Source organism: Arachis hypogaea, chromosome 11 (assembly GCF_003086295.3).
Source record: "Arachis hypogaea cultivar Tifrunner chromosome 11, arahy.Tifrunner.gnm2.J5K5, whole genome shotgun sequence".
Lineage (NCBI taxonomy): Eukaryota > Viridiplantae > Streptophyta > Magnoliopsida > Fabales > Fabaceae > Arachis > Arachis hypogaea.
In genome coordinates this window covers 2870248-2892609 of record NC_092046.1, presented here as the reverse complement: position 1 = coordinate 2892609, position 22362 = coordinate 2870248, and the positions used below count along the sequence as shown (strand labels likewise).

The 22362-nt window shown below is 32.2% G+C and overlaps 2 protein-coding genes and 3 long non-coding RNA genes across 5 annotated transcripts; 1 reads left to right on the top strand and 4 right to left on the bottom strand.

The window, feature by feature from the left end:
- Positions 1-1784: 1784 nt before the first annotated feature.
- Positions 1785-2303, top strand: LOC140176450 (uncharacterized). The gene has a single exon (XM_072207824.1). It carries the CDS (start codon positions 1785-1787, stop codon positions 2301-2303), a length of 519 nt encoding a protein of 172 aa, XP_072063925.1.
- A 2907-nt stretch (positions 2304-5210) lies between these two features.
- LOC112719879 (uncharacterized) lies at positions 5211-8265 on the bottom strand. The gene is made up of 3 exons (XR_003161931.3): positions 7874-8265; positions 6291-7282; positions 5211-6191 (listed from the first exon to the last, which is right to left on the bottom strand). It is a non-coding gene; the product is annotated as an uncharacterized lncRNA (long non-coding RNA).
- Positions 8266-8373: 108 nt separating this feature from the next.
- Positions 8374-8732, bottom strand: LOC140176298 (uncharacterized). Its single transcript, XR_011867164.1, has 2 exons — positions 8594-8732; positions 8374-8417 (listed from the first exon to the last, which is right to left on the bottom strand). It is a non-coding gene; the product is annotated as an uncharacterized lncRNA (long non-coding RNA).
- Positions 8733-13037: 4305 nt separating this feature from the next.
- LOC140172938 (uncharacterized) lies at positions 13038-14627 on the bottom strand. The gene is made up of 2 exons (XR_011867163.1): positions 14112-14627; positions 13038-13607 (listed from the first exon to the last, which is right to left on the bottom strand). It is a non-coding gene; the product is annotated as an uncharacterized lncRNA (long non-coding RNA).
- A 1739-nt stretch (positions 14628-16366) lies between these two features.
- LOC112723978 (isoleucine N-monooxygenase 1) lies at positions 16367-17645 on the bottom strand. The gene is made up of 2 exons (XM_025775307.3): positions 16626-17645; positions 16367-16381 (listed from the first exon to the last, which is right to left on the bottom strand). The coding sequence occupies exons 1-2, from the start codon at positions 17562-17564 to the stop codon at positions 16367-16369; spliced, it is 954 nt and encodes a 317-aa protein (XP_025631092.1). The 5' UTR covers positions 17565-17645.
- Positions 17646-22362: the final 4717 nt, after the last annotated feature.

Here is a 22362-nt window from a genome sequence, read left to right as displayed (position 1 = left end):
TTTATGAATAAATTAGTATTTATTAACCATTATTTAATCATGCGTTGATGTCATATATGTGTTAGAGGTTGAACCGGTTGACTCGATCCTATGTAAATAAAAAATAAAAAATACTAAGAAGTTTAAAAAATAAAATTCAAAATATGTGTTTACTAATATTTTAAAAATATCAAGTTATTTTAAATTAATATGGAACATGAACAGTAAATATTTTATTATTTTTACTGTTATACACTACAAGTATTTGTTAGAAAATAATAATAAAATTCTCTACAATATGATTACGAAAAGATACGCGAGTTTGTAAATATCATTTAAAGAACCGGATCGTTAGTATTCGGTTCATCGGGGGTGACGATCGAACCGGCCAATCTGGTCCGATTTTTACATTTGATGTTCATGTCCTTATTTTGTTTTGAGTGACACAATAACATGATGTAAGGTTTGGATTCATATCATACTTGATGCAGTGAATATTAATTTACCTTTATTCTCGGTTTTGAAATATGTGTGTATTAATTTAAATTTTTCCCATGGTGGTTGTCCCGGCAGAAATTCCTATTGTCGCAGATGGTGAATTTGCTGTTGGGATGGAGTTCAATTTCAGGGAAGCTGTTATTAAGGTGATAAAAAAGTATACCATACGACGAAGCGTAGACTATCGGGTGTATGAGTCTGAGCCGTTGACATTTTATGCCAAGTGTACACAGTATGGGTCAGAGTGTGATTGGCTTATCAGAGTTAGTCTGATCAGCAGGAAGTACTGTTGGGTTATAAGGAGGTATAATGGTAGTCATACCTGTACCAGAGCCACCATTTCACAGGATCATTCGAAGCTGGATTCCATCACAATTGCATAAGCAATAAAGCCATTGGTTGAGGCTGACCCCTCCTTAAAGGTAAAATCGGTTATAGCAGAAGTGTAATCGAAGTTCAACTACACCGTTAGTTATCGGAAAGCATGGTTGGCTAAGCAAAAGGCAGTTGTAAAAATATTTGGAGGTTGGGAAGCATCGTCCGAAGCGTTGCCTATATGGTTTGAGGTCATGTGTCATAAGGAGCCATCAGCTGTTGTCCATTTTTGAGACTATGCCTGCATATCAAGGCGATGACTTGGTCGGTGATATTCGAGTACTGCATAGAGTATTTTGGAGTTATTACCCCTGCATCAGAGCATTCAGACATTGTAAGCCAGTTGTCCAGGTGGATGAGACTCACTTGTACGGAAAGTATAAGGGTTGTCTACTAGTCGCAGTTTCACAGGATGACAACAACAATATCGTCCCAATTGCGTTGGCTATTGTCGAGGGAGAAACTTCTGATGCATGGCACTTTTTCCTTAGTAACCTGCGTCAACATGTTGTCACTCAGAATGGTGTGGGACTAATATCCGACCGACACGAATCTATCAATGCAGCTGTGGAACGCAGTAACGGAGCTTGGTCACCTCCTAGAACTTTTCATATGTTTTGCATCACGCATATAGAGTCGAATTTTTTGAGAAAGTTCAAGGCACCGTACCTGAAAAATTGGTCGTCAACATTGGTAACCTTTTAGTAAATTTCAGTAAGTTATTAACAGAGTTACCTTCAAAAGTTGTTTTGACCTATGTTTTTTTTCTTTTTATATGTTGTTATCGTCCAGGATATTCGAGGACGGTGCGGGAGTACGAAGTGCGTTACCAGCGTTTACGGGAACGGGGCGAGGGGTATACAAACTGGTTAAACTGAATTCCTCGCGAACAGTACGCATTGGCATTTGATGGTGGCTACCGATAGGGTCACATGACGACGAATCTAGTGGAATGCATCAATTCAGTATTGAAAGGTGCACGCAATCTCCCCATTACTGCTCTTGTGAAGGCAATATTCTACAGGCTTAATGAGTTGTTCACCCGAAAAAGAGCGGAGGCGGAAGCCCGGATTAATGCTGGCCATGTGTTTTCTGATGTCGTGACGTCGAAGTTGCATGCAAACCAACTTGCATCAAGAAACATTCAGGTTAGTTGCTTTGACCGACAAAATGAAGTCTTCGAGGTGCGTGAGATGCCAAGTGGATTGGACTTTGCAGTCGACCTACGTGGCATTCGATGTGACTGTGGTGAGTTCCAGGTGGACCGGATCGCCTGTAGACATGTGTTCGCATGTTGTGCCAACCAGCGACTGGATTGGCAAGTGTATGTGCATGATGTGTACAAGATGGACCAAATCCGACAGGTGTACCGAGCAAAGTTTAGGCCACTAGGTAATCCTACTACATGGCCTGCTTACAACGGACCTCAGTTCGTACCAAATCCGTACTGAGACGCGTCACGAAAGGTTGCCCCAGGATGACACGCTTCTTGAATGAGATGGACACGCGAATGTTACGTCATCCTAGGCGATGTATGCTATGTGGGGCTGAGGGACACAGTCGTAGCAGATGCCGTCAGTTAGCGGGTGCAAATGCCGACAGAGATGCTCAGTAGATTGACATTTTAAGATGATATTATATATGTAGCATTATATAGTATGCAAAGAGTTGTCCGTTTGACTTAACAACGTATGATATATGTAACATTGTATAATATGACATGAATTCTCATATTGAGTTAACATGACCTGATATATGTAGCATTATAAATTATGACGATCTAGCATTATAAGATATCTGTAGCATTATATAATATGACATCAATTGTCCACCTCATTTATAAGGATATGATATCAATAGCAATATATGAACTTCATTAATACATAAATACTCTCAACATACAAAGTAACCTGACCATAGTCCAGCTAATTAATACATAAAGACCAACACATACAAGGATATTTAAACATAGTCCAGTTCATTAATACGTAAATAAGTTCATTACACCACAACTATTTTCTCATTGACCACTTTACATCCTTCACAAAGTTCTTGTATTTCTTGGCGGCCTTTTTGAAAACAGATGGAGTGTAGCGATTAGCGCTACGACGTGGAGGATCAATCCTCAGATTGTAACCTTTGGCTTTGTCATCCGGAGTGTGTGCCTGATCTGGATACAATTTGATAAAAATAATAAATATAGTCCACTAGGTACTCAAAGCAACATAGAAACCACATATCATTTAGGAAAAACCAAACAGAAATACCATTTATGACCACAAAATAAATAACTAATCTATCATGTAGAGCAAAATACACAACATAATACCATCACTACGGGATTCTTCGTCCTCATCGAACTCCTCTATTTCATCCTCCTCATCATCGTTCTCGTCATCCGGGTTGTCTACTAGATACGCATCGATCTCTTGCTCGAGTGTGTTAGCATTTTCTTCAATGAGTCCCATGGAAATACGGTTAGGATTTTGACTATTAAGAACTCCACGTCCACCGTCACTCCTACTAGAGTCAACAGATACAAACCTTCCAGAAGCCACCAATGAGGTATGGCACGGATACCTCGCATCCAACGAATACATATCTGGCATGAGCTCAGTTTGATGGCCATATTGTGACTGTCCTGCATCTCCAGCCATGAACTCAAGCAACTGGCTAAAAGAACCTCCTTCGCCTGGTTCAAACTGTGACATACCCCAATATTGTTGATGCTGTGGAAATGATGGGTTGAATTGTGTCTGAGGTACATACTGGCCTGAGAACTGAGGTTGTTCTTGTGGAAGCGGATTTGGAGGTGATATCTGCAGCAATGTGGCTCCTGTTCTTCATTGTCATCATCCATATCCTGACTACCCTCATCGATATCCTTATTACCCTCATCCATATCCTGATTACCCTCATCATTCTCTTCACCCACAAGATTCGACAAGTTCAAGCGGTCTCCAAATTTTGATCGGTACCAATGGATGTAAGTATCCAATGGATGCTGTGAAGGCATGGGAAGCTCAGAAAGAACGTGGTTATACCTGTTTGTCCAATTCGGTTAGGTGATGCATTGGACAAACAGGTATAACCACGTTCTTTCTGAGCTTCCCATGCCTTCACAGCATCCATTGGATACTTACATGCATTGGTACCGATCAAAATTTGGGGACCGCTTGAATTTGTCGAATCTTGTGGGTGAAGAGAATGATGAGGGTAATCAGGATATGGATGAGGGTAATCAGGATATCGATGAGGGTAGTCAGGATATGGATGATGACAATGAAGAACAGGAACCACATTCGCCGCAGATATCACCTCCAAATCCGCTTCCACAATAACAACCTCAGTTCTCAGGCCAGTATGTACCTCAGACACAATTCAACCCATCATTTCCACAGCATCAACAATATTGGGGTATGTCACAGTTTGAACCAGGCGAAGGAGGTTCTTTTAGCCAGTTACTTGGGTTCATGGCTGGAGATGCAGGACAGTCACAATATGGCCATCAAACTGAGCTCATGCCAGATAGGTATTCGTTGGATGCGAGGTATCCGTGCCATACCTCATCGGTGGCTTCTGGAAGGTTCGTATCTGTTGACTCTAGTAGGAGTGACGGTGGACGTGGAGTTCTTAATAGTCAAAATCCTAACCGTGTTTCCATGGGACTCATTGAAGAAAATGCTAACACACTCAAGCAAGAGATCGATGCATATCTAGTAGACAACCTGGATGACGAGGACGATGATGAGGAGGATGAAATAGAGGAGTTCGATGAGGACAAAGAATCCCGTAGTGATGGTATTATGTTGTGTATTTTGCTCTACATGATAGATTAGTTATTTATTTTGTGGTCATAAATGGTATTTCTGTTTGGTTTTTCCTTAATGATATGTGGTATCTATGTTGCTTTGAGTACCTAGTAGACTATATTTAATTGTTTTTATCAAATTGTATCCAGATCAGGCACACACTCCAGATGACAAAGCCAAAGGTTACAATCTGAGGATTGATCCTCCACGTCGTAGCGCTAATCGCTACACTCCATCTGTGTTCAAAAAGGCCGCCAAGAAATGCAAGAACTTTGTGAAGGATGTAAAGTGGTCAATGAGAAAATAGTTGTGGTGTAATGAACTTATTTACGTATTAATGAACTGGACTATGTTTAAAGATCTTTGTATGTGTTGGTCTTTATGTATTAATTAGCTGGACTATGGTCAGGTTACTTTCTATGTTGAGAGTATTTATGTATTAATAAAGTTCATATATTGCTATTGATATCATATCCTTATAAATGAGGTGGACAATTGATGTCATATTATATAATGCTACAGATATCTTATAATGCTAGATCGTCATAATTTATAATGCTACATATATCAGGTCATGTTAACTCAATATGAGAATTCATGTCATATTATACAATGTTACATATATCATACGTTGTTAAGTCAAACGGACAACTCTTTGCATACTATATAATGCTACATATATAATATCATCTTAGAATGTCAATCTACTGAGCATCTCTGTCGGCATTTGCACCCACTAACTGACGGCATCTGCTACGACTGTGTCCCTCAGCCCCACATAGCATACATCGCCTAGGATGACGTAACATTCGCGTGTCCATCTCATTCAAGAAGCGCGTCATCCTGGGACGACCTTTCGTGACGCGTCTCAGTACGGATTTGGTACGAACTGAGATCCGTTGTAAGCAGGCCATGTAGTAGAATTACCTAGTGGCCTAAACTTTGCTCGGTACACCCGCCGGATTTGGTCCATCTTGTACACATCATGCACATACACTTGCCAATCCAGTCGTTGGTTGGCACAACATGCGAACACATGTCTACAGGGGATCCGGTCCACCTGGAACTCACCACAGTCACATCGAATGCCACGTAGGTTGACTGCAAAGTCCAATCAACTTGGCATCTCACGCACCTCGAAGACCTCATTTTGTCGGTCAAAACAACTAACCTGAATGTTTCCTGATGCAAGTTGATTTGCATGCAACTTCGACGTCACGACATCAGAAAACACATGGCCAGCATTAATCCGGGCTTCCGCCTCCGCTCTTTTTCGGGTGAACAACTCATTAAGCCTGTAGAATATTGCCTTCACAAGAGCAGTAATGGGGAGATTGCGTGCACCTTTCAATACTGAATTGATGCATTCCACTAGATTCGTCGTCATGTGACCCCATCGGTAGCTACCATCAAATGCCAATGCATACTGTTCGCGAGGAATTCAGTTTAACAAGTTTGTATACGCCTCGCCCCGTTCCCGTAAACGCTGGTAACGCACTTCGTACTCCCGCACCGTCCTCGAATATCCTGGACGATAACAACATATAAAAAGAAAAAAAACATAGGTCAAAACAACTTTTGAATGTAACTCTGTTAAAAACTTACTGAAATTTACTAAAAGGTTACCAATGTTGACGACCAATTTTTCAGGTACGGTGCCTTGAACTTTCTCAAAAAATTCGGCTCTATATGCCTGATGCAAAACATATGAAAAGCTCTAGGAGGTGACCAAGCTCCGTTACTGCGTTCCACAGCTGCATTGATAGATTCGTGTCGGTCGGATATTAGTCCTACACCATTCCGAGTGACAACATGTTGACGCAGGTTACTAAGGAAAAAGTGTCATGCATCAGAAGTCTCTCTCTCGACAATAGCCAACGCAATTGGGATGATATTGCTGTTGTCATCCTGTGAAACTGCAACTGGTAGACAACCCTTATACTTTCCGTACAAGTGAGTCTCATCCACCTGGACAACTGGCTTACAATGTCTGAATGCTCTGATGTAGGGGTAATAACTCTAAAATACTCTATGCATTATCCGAATATCACCGACCAAGTCATCGTCTTGATATGCAGGCATAGTCTCAAAATAGACAACAGCTGATGGCTCCTTATGACACATGGCCTCAAACCATATAGGCAACGCTTCGTACGATGCTTCCCAACCTCCAAATATTTTTTCTACTGCCTTTTGCTTAGCCAACCATGCTTTCCGATAACTAACGGTGTAGTTGAACTTCGATTGCACTTCTGCTATAACCGATTTTACCTTTAAGGAGGGGTCAGCCTCAACCAATGGCTTTATTGCTTATGCAATTGTGATGGAATCCAGTTTCGAATGATCCTGTGAAATGGTGGCTCTGGTACAGGTATGACTACCATTATACCTCCTTATAACCCAACAGTACTTCCTGCTGATCAGACTAACCCTGATAAGCCAATCACACCCTGACCCATACTGTGTACACTTGACATAAAATGTCAACGGCTCAGACTCATACACCCGGTAGTCTACGCTTTGTCGTATGGTATACTCTTTTATCACCTTAATAACAGCTTCCCTGGAACTGAACTCCATCCCAACAGCAAATTCACCATCTGCGACAATAGGAATTTCTGTCGGGACAACCACCACGGGAAAAATTTAAATTAATACACACATATTTCAAAACCGAGAATAAAGGTAAATTAATATTCACTGCATCAAGTATGATATAAATCCAAACCTTACATCATGTTATTTTGTCACTCAAAACAAAATAAGAACATGAACATCATATGTAAAAATCGGACCAGACCGACCGGTTCAACCGTCACCCCCGATGAACCGAATACTAACCGATCGGGTTCTCTAAATGATATTTACAAACTCGCGTATCTTTTCATATGTAGAGAATTTTATTATTATTTTCTAACAAATACTTGTAGTGTATAACAGTAAAAATAATAAAATATTTACTGTTCATGTTCCATATTGGTTTAAAATAACTTGATATTTTTAAAATATTAGTAAACACATTTTGAATTTTATTTTTTTACACTTCTTAGTATTTTTTATTTTTTATTTACATAGGATCGGGTCAACCGGTTCAACGTCTAACACATATATGACATCAACGCATGATTAAATAATGGTTAATAAATACTAATTTATTCATAAATAATTCAATAACTAACTAAAAAAAACTAATACGACGAATTACGCACCTACAGTCATGTATTCCGAAAACTCCGAAACATGCATGGCTTCCAAGTCCAAAACTCGCATGAATGATGACTCCCCAAACGGCATATCATTTGTGAGTGCATTTGTCACCTCTGTCACATCTGGATCCATAGTTTCGTCACCTTGATTTTCATCTCCATCTGAACCAACACATTCGTAGTTGCTTTCGAACTCTTCTTCACTGTCACTATTATAATCTTCCTATAGAATATTCTGGTCGGCCTCAGATTGTTCAAACTCAACATACAACTCGATGAACGAGATCTAAGCCCGGTTTTCAATATACATTGAAAACATCTCTTACATGCTCGCTTCGTCCGTCACATATCTGGTTTGAAATTGGACGAACCCACCAAACACCGGTATAGGATATCTATATAGAATACATGATATTTTTCTTATCCTCTCAGAATCAATCTTTTCACAGATCACACCTTTGAGCTCTTCAAATGAGATGATAAAAGGAATAACATCTAGTGAATTTTCACAAATAAACTTTACTCCTTCAAACGTTTGTAACAAAATCTGACCAAAATAATACACTTTTAGTAACATTATCACTCATTTCTCTCAATCACCCAAAAAAGAGCATAACCTTTGCTACTAAATTCTCGGGTTCAAAACAAGTTAGAAAGAAACCCAAAAAGAAGAAACAGAGGAAGCAGCCGTTGAAGAAGGGGAAGAAGACGCGAGTAACTTACCACCAACTCACTACACACTTTTTATATAGCCTTCTATATTCAACTCGGACCCTTCGACTAGGTTAACCTGATTCAAAAAAATATTAAAAAACCAAATCAGACCATGCATTTTCATGTTCCAATTCATAAAAAAAATTGCCACCCTTAGCCAAAACGGAGGGTCCGAGTTCAGTCTTCCTGAATTCACATTCTCAACATGCAACTCAGACCATGCGAGTTGATGTTCCATTGCTTAAAGTAAAAGCCCCAGCTCAAACAACACAGAGGGTCCGATTTATACCTACCGAAATTTAATTCCTTTCACCTCCCAAATCAGACCATGCGATTTGATGGAGAAAAGTTTAGTAACAAAGAACTCAGATGGTCCGAGTTCTTCTACCTCACGCTGCCAAAAATCTGTCCCACATATATGTCTAAACCTCCTTGAATCCATATCAAAGAATAGCACACATATGCTATCCATTTCCATAAAATTGAGCCAAAAATTAACAACCTATCCCCTTTAATTTAACTTTTACTTCCATTAATTTATAAAATGAAAAATAAGTTAAACCGAAAAAGTTTACATACAATTTATAAACCTCACAATAAGATATGTCAATAAATTAATTACATTAAAAACTAAACTAAAAACAATCCTTTTTTATTTAGTTCTTGTTATATATAAAAACTAAATTAAGCACATTAATTCTATTCTTGTTATGTATCAAAACTGAATTATATAACAAAAATAATTTACTACATTCAAACAAATTCATAATATCCCTAAACCTTCAAAAAAACGAAAAATTAGTTTTGATATATAACAAAAACTAAGTAAAAAGATTGTGTTTAATCTTTTTTCGTTGATATATATCACTGTGTTTTTTTTTTTCAGTTTCAATTTTAATTTTATAAATTTAATTTCTTTTTTTGGTTTGATCAACTTAGCCATATAAAAAGAACACTTTCCTTTAACATAACGAGTTATGAGCCATCAAAATATCCCATTTCTAAAAAATAAATGGTCTCATAAGCCCACTTCAATTTTTCTTCTTTATTTACAATTAAGTCGCTATAATTTTTTCCTTTTTAATTAGATCTTTACACTACTTTTAATTTAGTAATTAGATACTTTCTAGTATAAAAATATCAGAGTTAAATGCATATTTTTCTACAAATTAAAGATATCCATAATTAAAAACTTAATTAGATCTTTAATCACATATTTTTTTTGAAAAATATTATGTTAATTTTAACATTTTTAATATAAAAATTAAAAAATACCTAATTATAAAATTAAAAACAGTATAAAAATTCAATTAAAAAAAATAGAAATATTTGATGAAATTATAGACACTATCAAAGTAATTAAATCTTTAATAAATAATGATAAAGACTGATTTGTTCAATTTTTTAGACAAAATTTGACATAAGAATTTATTTATGTAAAAAAAATTAGAGACTCATTTGATTATTGAAATTTATTAACGATTAAATTGTTTGATGAAAAATTCTTAGACATTGATTTGTATTATATATATATATAAAATAAATGATACTTATTTTTCGAGGGAGGAACTAATAGAAAAATACTAAGAACCAAAGAGATCAACACTCAGGTGGCAACTTTGTAGTTACAATCTATTCAAAGATGCAGGAAAAGTTTGTCCTTTTATTTAGTATTTATTACTATTTATTTTTATATTATCTATGCAGAAATTAAAGGGACCTAATAATTTCCCAAATAAAGGGATATGTCATTTTATGTGGCCCATTTTCTATCAAAGGTACTCTGATTGCCTAGTATAGGATAGGGTAAAGATTAGAAATTTTAATTTATTTTTTAATTATTTTTTTAATATTTGAATTAATACACTTTTAAACATGTATAACAAAATTGTAATATCACCGCAATATAAGCATTTGACATTATGTATCAAATAAACTACTTATTTTATAAGTTAATATTTTATCCCAAATGTTTAAATCATATTTTTATTCCAAAATATTTTATTTTATATTATTTAATTTTTTAATCAAAACAAAGTTTTACTTTTTACCATAATACAAAATAAGAAAAAAAAACATTTAAATCCAAAGTTAAAATGTTTCAAAACGTTAAAAATAAAATTTGAATTTAGTACACACGTCAACAGTAATTTATCCTATTTTGCATTAAGAGGATTGTCACATAAGTTAAAAACATATAATAATTGATATATAAATTGAATTTTGATAGAATATCAGTTATACATTATTCAATTACATATTATTATGTCAGCAAAAATAATCACTTTTCATTGGTTAATTAATGTGTTTCTCTTTAATATAAATTTAAAATTTTTTATTTTATTTTAAATAACAAATTGAACCCTGAGATTTAAAAAATCGAAAAGTCAAATTTCTATAATGAAATGAATTTTTTTCTCTTTCAAACAACCAGAAGATTTGTTTAAAATTTTTTTCAACATTAAAATGCAAATCTCACATTCAAACTTGTCCCTCATTTATATTTTTAAAATCTGACCTTTGGATTTGTAGTATACTCACACACACAAAAAAAATACATTAACTCTCCACATTATTAAAAAATACCACCAAAATCTCAATAATAAAAATAAAAAGTGCACATTTCATCCCTTACTACCACACACTACCATATAAAAATTATACAGGAGAAAATTATTTATATTAATTCTTATAATTTCATCTAACTTTTGTTTACCTTCTTAACATTTAAAAATTAGTATTTAAATTTTACACTAAATAAAAAATATGAAAAATTCTTAAAATATATATATATGTTTTTACTTGAAGTGAAATAAACTGCAGAATATTCTAAAAATGTTTTTTTTTTTTCTAAAAAACAGTTACTAATAAATTTTAGTTATAAACTTTTAAATTATAAAAAATTTAATATAATTATAAGACCAACAAAATAATTAACCTTTGTATGAGGACATTCAAACAGAATTTATCTCACTTTTCATTTTTTTTTTCAAAAGCCAAAAGTTTATAGTAGTGCAGCAAGATAGGACCCTCATATTATCATTAAGTCAAAAGACGTCGACCACTTTACCCTTTTGTTCTTTTCAAGAAATGGTGGGATCTGGAGAAAGATTGGATGCAACTATGCTCTCTATCATCTATCATGTGAAACTTCAGAAAAATATTAAATTAGAAATTAGAAAATGACTTCCTCACATTTTTCTTTATGCAAAGAAATTGTAAGAGATGGTTGAAAATTTGGCCAAACAGCCCAAAATAAAAATATTAAACAGAACTATGGAAAAAGACAAATTTTAAAAATTTGCTTAAAATTAGGAAAATAAAAATTAATGGACTTAATAAAGTGCTCATTTTCTAAAACTATAACATAGAGGCTACAAAACGGAAAAAAAAAAACTATAATGGAATAAATTAATTGTGAAGCCAAAGAATTCATAGAAAATGCAAAATCTAGTTTAAGAGTATTTGTGGGGGAAAAAAAAAAAAGAGTAAAGGAAAATTACCAGAAAAGAGGAACTGAAGTAGCACAAGTAGTATTAGAAAGTAATTAACACTCTTTTCCATCTTCAAAATTTTCTTGCTATGCTTCTTCTTCTTTGGCACTTCCTTCAATAATGTAGTACCTAAATTACAGAAGTTCTTTCTCTGAAGGAAGATATCTATCATAAACTATATATGGAGGGTGAATGATGTTTTGGTTAAAAGAATAGAAAAGGGAATGTGTATTGTGGACTAATAATCATGGGGAAACTCTAAGGCATAGTTATCAAAACCGAACCAGTAATCAACTTGGTCATATGATTATGTCAGTGGGTCATTGATTCACTCGGTTAATCCGGTTATAATTAGAAAAATATATAAAAATATAAAATTAAAATTGGGTTTTCCATCAAGCTTAAAGACACTTTTATCATAATTAACTTTTACAAAATTTGCTTTCAAACACTTTCAGACCTCACCAGCAAACAAACAATAATTTATTCAAGAACACTGTAGCAAAGAAAAACTCTATTGTAAACATCTAAACCAATTAAAATATGGTTATTGCGATTCAACCATTATAAAGTATAAACTTTGAAAATATGGTTATTCCAATTCAACCATATACTCCAAATGTTAACAAGAAAGAGAATTTGGCTACGATCCTTGATCCCAGCCTAAAACCAATTTGCAATGAAAGATTAGTTAATGAGGTGTTGTCGTCCAAAACTCAAAATGCTAGACACTATCTATCATACAATGCAAAATAGTTTCAATCCAGCCAAGTGATTATTTACAGCAACAAATTCAAGGTTCTCATGATAACAAGTAACAAATTCAACTTGGTGATGTTTTCCAGCAACAAATTCAACTTACAGCAACAAATTCAGTTCATTGAAAATTTTCAACAAACAAATTCAACTATGATAATTTTCTAACAACAAAAACTTTATCCTCAATTTTCCAAATATGATTTACAGCAAAAGAAAAAATTAGCTAAATTATTATTTCAACAACAAATTCAACTTTCAATAGCAAATTCAAGGTGTAGTGATGATTTACAGCAACGAAATTAAAAAAGAAATAACAGAACTGAAGGAAGCTGAAGCTCACCTGGCCTCCACTCCAAAGATGATAGGCTTTGCATCAGAAGAATTAATGCACCAAACATTCCAAAAAAAAAAAAAGCTTATCCCTACAAACAAAATTTTCTAGTCTTAACACCACCTATCTAAATCAACTCCCTATGTGTTTTGAATTAGAAATATTTAACACCCTTATCTCATAAAAATGCCTATTTGCCCTCTATCCAATCAAAATGGTAATTCCCAATCCAAATCTCCTCCTTAGATATTGCTACATCCCCAATGTATAATGTCCATCTAGCCTCCACTCCCAATTTGAAAAAGTCCACCCCTAAAATTACACTTGTTATATTTATACACACTGAATAAATAAGAACATATAAAGGAGGCAGATTCAAAAATTTGAAAATTTGAAAAGTCTCCATGATCTGCTTCTAATTAGAGAGAAGACAAAGCACCTAAAACATTATAAGATAATAAATTAATAAATTTTTATATTCCAAAATTGATACCAAAATTCAATAATTTAAGCATATAAACTATTTAAGTTAACCATTATGATTAGTAAACACAAAGTTCATATGAAAATTCAATAATTGATACAACCATAAAATTCAGAATGCATTTAAACCTTGCTTGTTCCACCACAAAAATGATAAATCATAGCATAAATGCCTAATCCACATTCAAATTCATAATGTTCCACCACAAAGTCAGATTATCAATTTTATTTAGCAACAGCTAAGTAAGAACACAGTATAACATTCAACCATCAACAATACACAACACAAAATCAACAATCAACAACACAAAATCAGATTATCAATCATCACAAGACAACAACAATCATAAATAATATTAATGAGTCAGAAAGGCAATAAGTTTAACTGTTTTAACATAAAAAAAGAAATAAAATCATAAAAATTAATTCAATAAGTAGTGAGTGAGAGAAGAGTGCTTACTGCTGCAGTGAGACGATGAGGGAGGAAGGAGGGACGACAAGGTGAACAGCGACCAGAGACTGCAGACCGGAGAGGTGAGGCGGCGAGGAGACTGACGGCAACGAGAGAAGTGGGAGCGATGCGAGCTCGGTGAGGGACATCGGCGAGATGAGCGACTGAGCGAGGTGAGGAGGGTTGGTGAGCGACGGCGGCGGTGTGCTTCGTGAGTTGAATGGCGAGGTGAGCGACTGAGCAACGGTGGCAATGAGGGACAGCGAGTGGAGCTTGGCTGGGTTCATTCACTTCGTTGGAGACTTGGATTTGGTTGAGGGGAGGGTTGACTGCGGGACGATATCTAGAATGGATAAGAATTAGAAAGAAAACCGTTATTTTTAAAAGATATATATATGCAGATAGGGAAGGGCACACCATGACCCGATCCCGCCCTGCTCAACACCCCGCCCCGTTTGATATCCGTTCCACTTTGGATCGGATTTAAACCGTCCCGACTGGGATAGAGGCAGGTCGGGCGTCTGCAGCTATTCTTCTCACCCCTAATATAATATCTAGAATGTTTACACTTTTGATAAAAAAAAAAGTTACAAAATTAAATAAGTGCATAAATTTAAGGTGAATTCTACCCAACCCCCTCTAAAATAACATGTAAGTTACCCTTCATGATGTGTTACATTTTAATTGGTCATTACTTAACTATAGTTGGATTATTTTGTAATTTATTATTTGAGATGGGTAATTGTATAATTTCTTAAAATATTAAAATTCTACCCCATTAATTGAAGCACGTTCTCACGCAATCTCTTTTTACAGTGCATCATTCCTTAACTAGTCGTTGAATTTCCATGGCTTGTAACTTCTTCATTCTTCCCAGTATAGTCAGCACCGACTTCCAGTATAGTCAGCACCGACTTCATTGCTATCTCATGTCCTCTCACTCAATCTCTTTTTTTTTTTTTACCATGGATCATTTCTTACCAATATAATTAATGGTTAGTTTGGTTATTAAATTTTTTTCATTAAAAATAATATATGGAATATATATTCATATGTAAAATATAATATAATATAATAAAATAAATCTATTAAGAGTACTTAAAAGTATAATTAAAATCAGGAATATACAAATATAATAATAAAATTTGTACTCTAAACAAGTAAATATATCTTTTATCATACATAAATTATTTAAAAAAAATATAAATTGTTAAAATTAATAACACAAATTTAAAATGATAAAATTCAACTTTCTTACAAGTAATTTTTATAGTATTTTTATTCTTTTAATTTTTAATTTATTAATATTTTATTATTTAATTAATGATTAAACAAATTATTTTTATGAGAAATATTTTTTGTATAATCTTAAAGAAGAGACCAATATACCAATTTAAAAATTAATGTAAAAATGATATTTTAAATAAAAAATAGTTAATATTAAAATTTTTAAATACAAAAGCAAATTATATAGATATTCAGGATATAAATATAAAATACATGTTTAAAATAAATAAAGGAGACAAAAATAATTATTTATTTCTCATGAGTACTTCTATTTTATCTATTTTATTTATTTTATGCATATATTTTATATTTATCTTTTAAATATTTATACAAATTATTTTTATATTTAAAAATTTTAATATTAAATATTTTTTATTTAAAATTTCATTTTTACTTTATTTTTTAAACTAATATATTGGTCTCTTCTGTAAGATAATACAAAACATAATTTTTTATAAAAATAATTTGTTTAATCATTAATTAAATAATAAAGTTCTAATAAATTGTAAATTAAAAGAATAAAAATATTATAACAAATACAGTAAAAAATTGGATTTTATTATTTTAAATTTGTATTATTAATTTTAATAATATATTTATTTTTTAAATAATTTATGTATGATAAAAAATATGTTTACTTGTTTATAGTATAAATTTTATTATTATATTTATATATTCATGATTTTAATTATACTTTTAAGTATTTTAAATAGATTTATTTTATTATATTATATTTTAAATATGAATATATATTCCATCTTGTAATTAAATAAATATATATTTTTTTAATGAAAAAATTTAATAACCGAACTAACCATTAATGATGTTGATGTTGGTAAAGAGTGATTCATGGCAAAAAAAAAAAAAAAAAAAAAAAGGGGGGGATTGAGTGAGAGGACAAGAGATAGCAATGAAGTCCGCGTTGGCTATACTGGGAAGAACAAGGAAGTTACGAGTCATGGAAATTCAATGACCCGTTAATAAATGATGCACTGTAGAAAGAGATTGTGTGAGAACGTGCTTCAATTAATGGGGTAGAATTTTAATATTTTAAAAAATTATACAATTACCCATCTTAAATAATAAATTACAAAATAACCCAACTATAGTTAAGTAATGACCAATTAAAATGTGACACATCATGAAGGATAACTTACATGTTATTTTAGAGGGGGTTGGGTAGAATTCACCTAATAATAATAATAATATGAAAAAATGAATGAGTAAAAATGTTACCATGATTTGACTTTTGATTTCCTGGAGAGTCAAGAATGGATTGCTGTTAGCATCTTTCAAAGATATAAGAACATCAAGCCAATCCTCTTGATGTGCCCTTGTCCCATTCCTCCACTGATGAATCCTTTCTTCAATGATGGGATCATGGTACTTCCTTATGGTATTAGTAACTTCCTTCAATACTTTTTTATGACCTTCAAAATCAAGCCACCACAACCATGGAAGATAATCGGAAACAGAAAATGCATAAATGTGCCTTATAGCAATGAAGAGTGATTCAACATACTCCACTTCCTCAGCACCTGCTCCTCCATCTTCTCTACCATTACCAAAGTACCTCTTATTGAAGAGTAGCCTCCTCATCAAGTTTCCACCATATTGTTTCGTTACAATCCTCAAATCCACTAGGCCACCACCATTCTTGTTGGTTTGGTTATACACATGGCGGACGAGGTTGTCGGCTTCTTCCACCCTTTTGTCATGCAGCCATTGATGCCTTTTTGGTGAAATCAATTCTTCCACCATGACTCTCTTCATTTTCTTCCATTGTTCTCCAAAGGGTGTTATTGTTGTGGTTAAGTATCCCGATGAGACATATTTACTCGACCAATTCAACGGCCGTGATGCGAAAATCGCATCTTGTTTCATGAAAAATTCACGTGCAATGGAAGGACTAGTCACTAGAATGACATGAATGTTGCCTAGTCGAATGCATGCGATTTCAGTTTCGAGATCATTCATGATGTTTTGTATCCATCTGAACGTGGGTTTGTTTGCAAGCATTTCAGGGATGTTACCAACTATAGGCCATGGTTTGGGACCTGGTGGGAGCCTAGGCTTCTTTGATTTCTTGGTTGAATCGTTGTGTTTGAGGAGATTGATGAAGAGAGGTATAATGAAAAAGAGTAAGAGCAAGAAGGTAGGAGCAGAATATTCCATGGCTGAGATAATTAAAGACAGTCTAAGTAAGTAGTTGAATTTGAATGATGTGTATTCTCTAATGCACTTTGGTCTTTTTGGTTGATGAGTTGGTTGCGTGCATGTAACTATTATATAGAGCTGTTTTATGTGGGTTTGGAGAGATAAGATACTATGAGTGCTGACTTGTCATATTCTTTGAATATTTTCATTCATAATATCAATTATGAAATGTAGAAAGAATTAACTTTTAAATTAGTTAACATTACTTAACATTAGTCAAAATTTTTATTGTAATTATAATTAGGGATAAGTATTGTTTTAGAAACCATCCCTAACGTAATTTTTTATTTAGAATCATCCTTAACATTTTTTTTTATTAAAATCGTAATATTTTTTTAATAAGTTTTTTTATTTTATTACTAAATTACCCCTATTAATAAAAAATTATAAAATAAAAAAAAAACACGCAAGGAGACAGGGGAAAAGGAAAAAGAGGAAGGGCGCGAGGAAGTAGGGGAAGGAAAAGGGAAAGAGGGAAGGGGAAGGGGAGACGACGCCGGCGAAGAGGGAGCTTTCTGCTTCTGCTTGAGCTTCAGCTTCTGCTTCTGTGACTGCTGCGTCGCCGGGAAGGGGAGTCCGACGCGAGGAGGGCGGCGCGCGAAGGAGAGAAAGGGATCTGAGGCTGAGTTGGGTTTCTACCACCGCCGTCGTTCCGTCGCCCACGAGTTGCCAGTAGTTCTGCTTCGGCTTCTGCATCCGCTTCTTCTTCTTGCTTCGGCTTCTGCTCCTTACTTTGACCTCTGCTTTCTACTTCTATTTGAGCTTCTGCTTCTGCTTCCTGTGCTTCTGTGATTGCTTCTATTTTTACTTTTAATTTTGATTTTGATTTGTTGTTTTCCGTTTTTATTGTTGTTATGTGTTAATTTGGTTGTTGAATTTGTTGAATTTGTGTTGATTTCATTGATGTTGTTATTCTTGGTGGTGGAGGAGGTAAAGGTGCTAGTGGTGGTAGAGGGTATTTTTGTCCGAAAAAAATTAAAAGGACAATTTTAATACAAAAAAAAATGTTAAGAATGATTCTAAATAAAAAATTATGTTGAGGATGGTTTCGATTCTGACCCTCAAAGTTAGAGACCAAAATAATACTTATTTCTTATAATTATCTTTTTGTTCTCATTCTGTTTTAAAAATTTAAGATTTGGAGTAACAAACTGATAATTTAAAAATGTAAATATCATAGAAATGTTAATTATGTATGATTAATAATTATATTATAATTATTAATAATTAAAATGATTGATATTAGTATAATTAAAATAATTAACAATAAAAATAATTGACCATTAATATAATTATTTATTAAATATTTATTTTTTAAAATAAATTAAGGAGATATAAATATAAATACTAATACTCCCATATTCAAATACACCACATCAGTATGTTTAATATCAGAATGCTACTTATTATAAAATAATAATATAATGATTGTAAAGGTTGTCTAATTAGGAAAAATGCTAGGAATTTAGAAAGTCATTAGAATTTATTATTTTTGACCATTATATTGATTAGTTATCAATATTTAAAAATATAGAATAAAATATATTATTAAATTATTAAACTAAAATAATTAAATTAATAACTAAATAATAATCAAATACAATAAATTTTAACAACTTCTAACATTTATTTTCAATTAATCGTCCTAGGCGACATTAGCATTTAACAACATTATCATTCTCTACCTATCAACACAAATTCAATTGAAACACCTCAATAAACTCATTATGGAACGATTTTATAGTCTATAACAATTAAAAAGTGATTTGTGAGTTTTATTTGGAACCCTTCCTTCTAGTATGTGTGTATTGAGGCAAGGGTTTAGAGTTTTCATTATGAAACTCATAAATCACTTTTTAATTGCTACAGAGTATAAAATAAGTCATCAATTCTAAAATCTATTAATATATAATATATATTAAAACATATATATACCAATTATCCATTAACATTTTTTAATTTTCAGTTCAAAACAAAAAATACTTCAAAGTATTGTATTAAATTTTCTTTTATTTATATTTTTAACTCTAATTTAAAAATTTTAGATTTAGGATTTCTAAATAAACCCCATAAATCACTGTTTAATTATGGGAGAGTATGTAATAAGTCATCAACTGTAAAGTCTATTAATATATAAGACATATTAATATATACACCAATTATCCATTAACATTTTGAATTTTTTAATTTTTCAATTCAATACAAAATATTTTAAAGTTTTGTATTAAATTTTTATTTATATTATTTTAAAATATTGCATTAAATTCTCTTTTATTCATATTCTTAACTCTAAGAATATTACATAGTATGATTTTTTTTTTTTTTTGTAATCATAAGCATTTTGTTGTTTTTAAGTTGTCAAAAGCATCTTGTGTTATCTTTCTAGTCTGATCCATAATAAAACTCCCATCCTCCTTTCATATATGATCCATTTCGTTTTTTAGTACGTTAAGTCATGTAATGCCAAAAACTAGACTCACCTAAACAGTAACAAAAACACAACGGTCCAACCATGGCCCATCATCAGCACTAATCTCACTTCACTTCATTATCTTAATTACCATGTCTTGTATATTTTAAAAACTATCATGTGAGGCATAGAGACATAGTAAGCTAGGCACCGTCTCTTTCAAGAGACACTTGTTAAGTTCTTATTCTGCCACCACAATTCTACAATTCTACACATGTAGAAGGTGACCCCTCTTCTACACTAGAGAATTGGTCATATTTTAAGTCTAAATTTGTATTTTTTTTTTGCCAACAGTCTCTCAATTCGATAGATTAATGATTAATCTATTATAAATTTGAATTTTTTTTAAAAATTTATTGTTAACTAATAAAATATTATATAATAAAATAAAATTTAAATTTTTAATATTTATTTAAACAGACAAATAAATTGACTATTAGACTAATTTAAATTGGTTAAGTCACTCTTCTTTTTATTCCGTATACGTAGCATGGCAAGAAAGAAATCAAAACTACAAAAACGGTGTCAATATCTGGAGCCCTACTGATAACAAAAATGGAGAATAATAAAAAAAGTATAAGGCACGTTTCCTAAATCAAACTTTCTCCCGCGGTCTCACCTTATTGTCAATAGCCCAATACTACATTACTACGTCTTTTCTCATTTTCTGTACACCGTTTATACTTTTGGAAGCGGTGGTTCTGGTATGCCGGTGTATGGAAACAGAACGTGAGGTTCTATTAATATCAACCATAAAAATATAATATAAATAATGTGAACGGTCAAGATTTTGATAGAATATTTTGAGAGTATAAAATCGAATTTAATAGTTAAGAAGTATATACACACTGATAATGTTTTCTGTGTCTATATACAATGAAAAGTAGCTATTTCAAGTAGGCGTGTTTATATGTCGGGTTTTGATGTGAAATCGGTTTTGATGTGACTTAAATCTGGCATGAAATATATATTGGATCTATTTGTTAGATCTAAATTTGATCCTAAATTCAATGAAATTTATGTATTTTCGGACCATGATTATAATAGATAAAAATCGGGTGAAAATCGAACTATTAATATTATTTTTTTATAAGTTAACATGTGAAAATATCTAAATTTTTAAAATTTTAACCATTATTTGACATGATAAAATTTACTTAGAAAAATATAACAAAAACTAACAATTCCCTAAAATTAAAGCATAACCATAATTAATACTAATATTGTCTAATAACGTCAAATATTTAAATCAATACAAATAACACAATATTATGCATTAGTTTAAAGTCTTATGAATTTTAAACATAAAATATTAACTTATAGTCTTATAATGACTAATAACATAAAATACTAAGGTTTACAATATTTAAATTTCACATAAGAATAGCCATCATCCATCACTAATAACACAAAATATTAATTGTGTATAATGACCAGACTACGTCGAATTCGGGTGACCCGAGTTATGGTTCGGACCCAACCTAAAATAATAATCGAGTTTATTTTTGAGACCCTTACGACCCTACACCCAATAAAATTACACTAAATTAGCCCTTAAAAAATTTGGAGTCAAGTTGGGTCTTTGGTCGAGTCGGACAGTGAACACCCCTAATTTCAAGGTGTAACCTTTAAGCGAAGCTATTTTATTGGGTTAGCCATTTTTTTATATATATAGAACGAAATTTTGTTTTTGTTAATAATGAAATAAATAAAAATTTATATTAATTGGATAGAAATACCATTTATCAGCGTTCATATGAGGTTGTAATTGACAAATTTTGTCATAAGATAAATAAAATAAAATAAAATATTTTTAAAAATAAAATATGGTAATTTTATTTATAAAAACAATTATTTTTTTATAGGAAAAAAAATCAGGTGGGAACCATCCAAATTTAATTTTAGTTTGGGTTGGACTTTACCCATACAATTTTGTTTTATTTTTGTTGTTTCTAAAATATATATTTAAATAATATATATATATATATATATATATATATTAATTAGTAGTAATTTTTTATAATGTTACTTGATATATGAATTTTTTTTCTATTGTATATTTGCATAATTTGTAAAAAATAAGAGTGATATTATAAAATATAAGTGATAATATACTTTTTTTATTTAAGTTAATAATTTAACAAGTAAAAAATTATTAAAAATAATTTAACAATTACCCATTAAAACAAAATATCATCAATCATAATTAATTAAAAATCGTTGTGCATGTCATATGAATCATTTTTTCTCTATTCTTCCTGGCTTCTATCTTTTTTTATTATTATT

Bases quoted from the DNA above. Each gene is read 5' to 3' on its own strand.
- LOC140176450 (XM_072207824.1), top strand. From the start codon at position 1,785: ATGACGACGAATCTAGTGGAATGCATCAATTCAGTATTGAAAGGTGCA.
- LOC112723978 (XM_025775307.3), bottom strand. From the start codon at position 17,564: ATGGAATATTCTGCTCCTACCTTCTTGCTCTTACTCTTTTTCATTATA.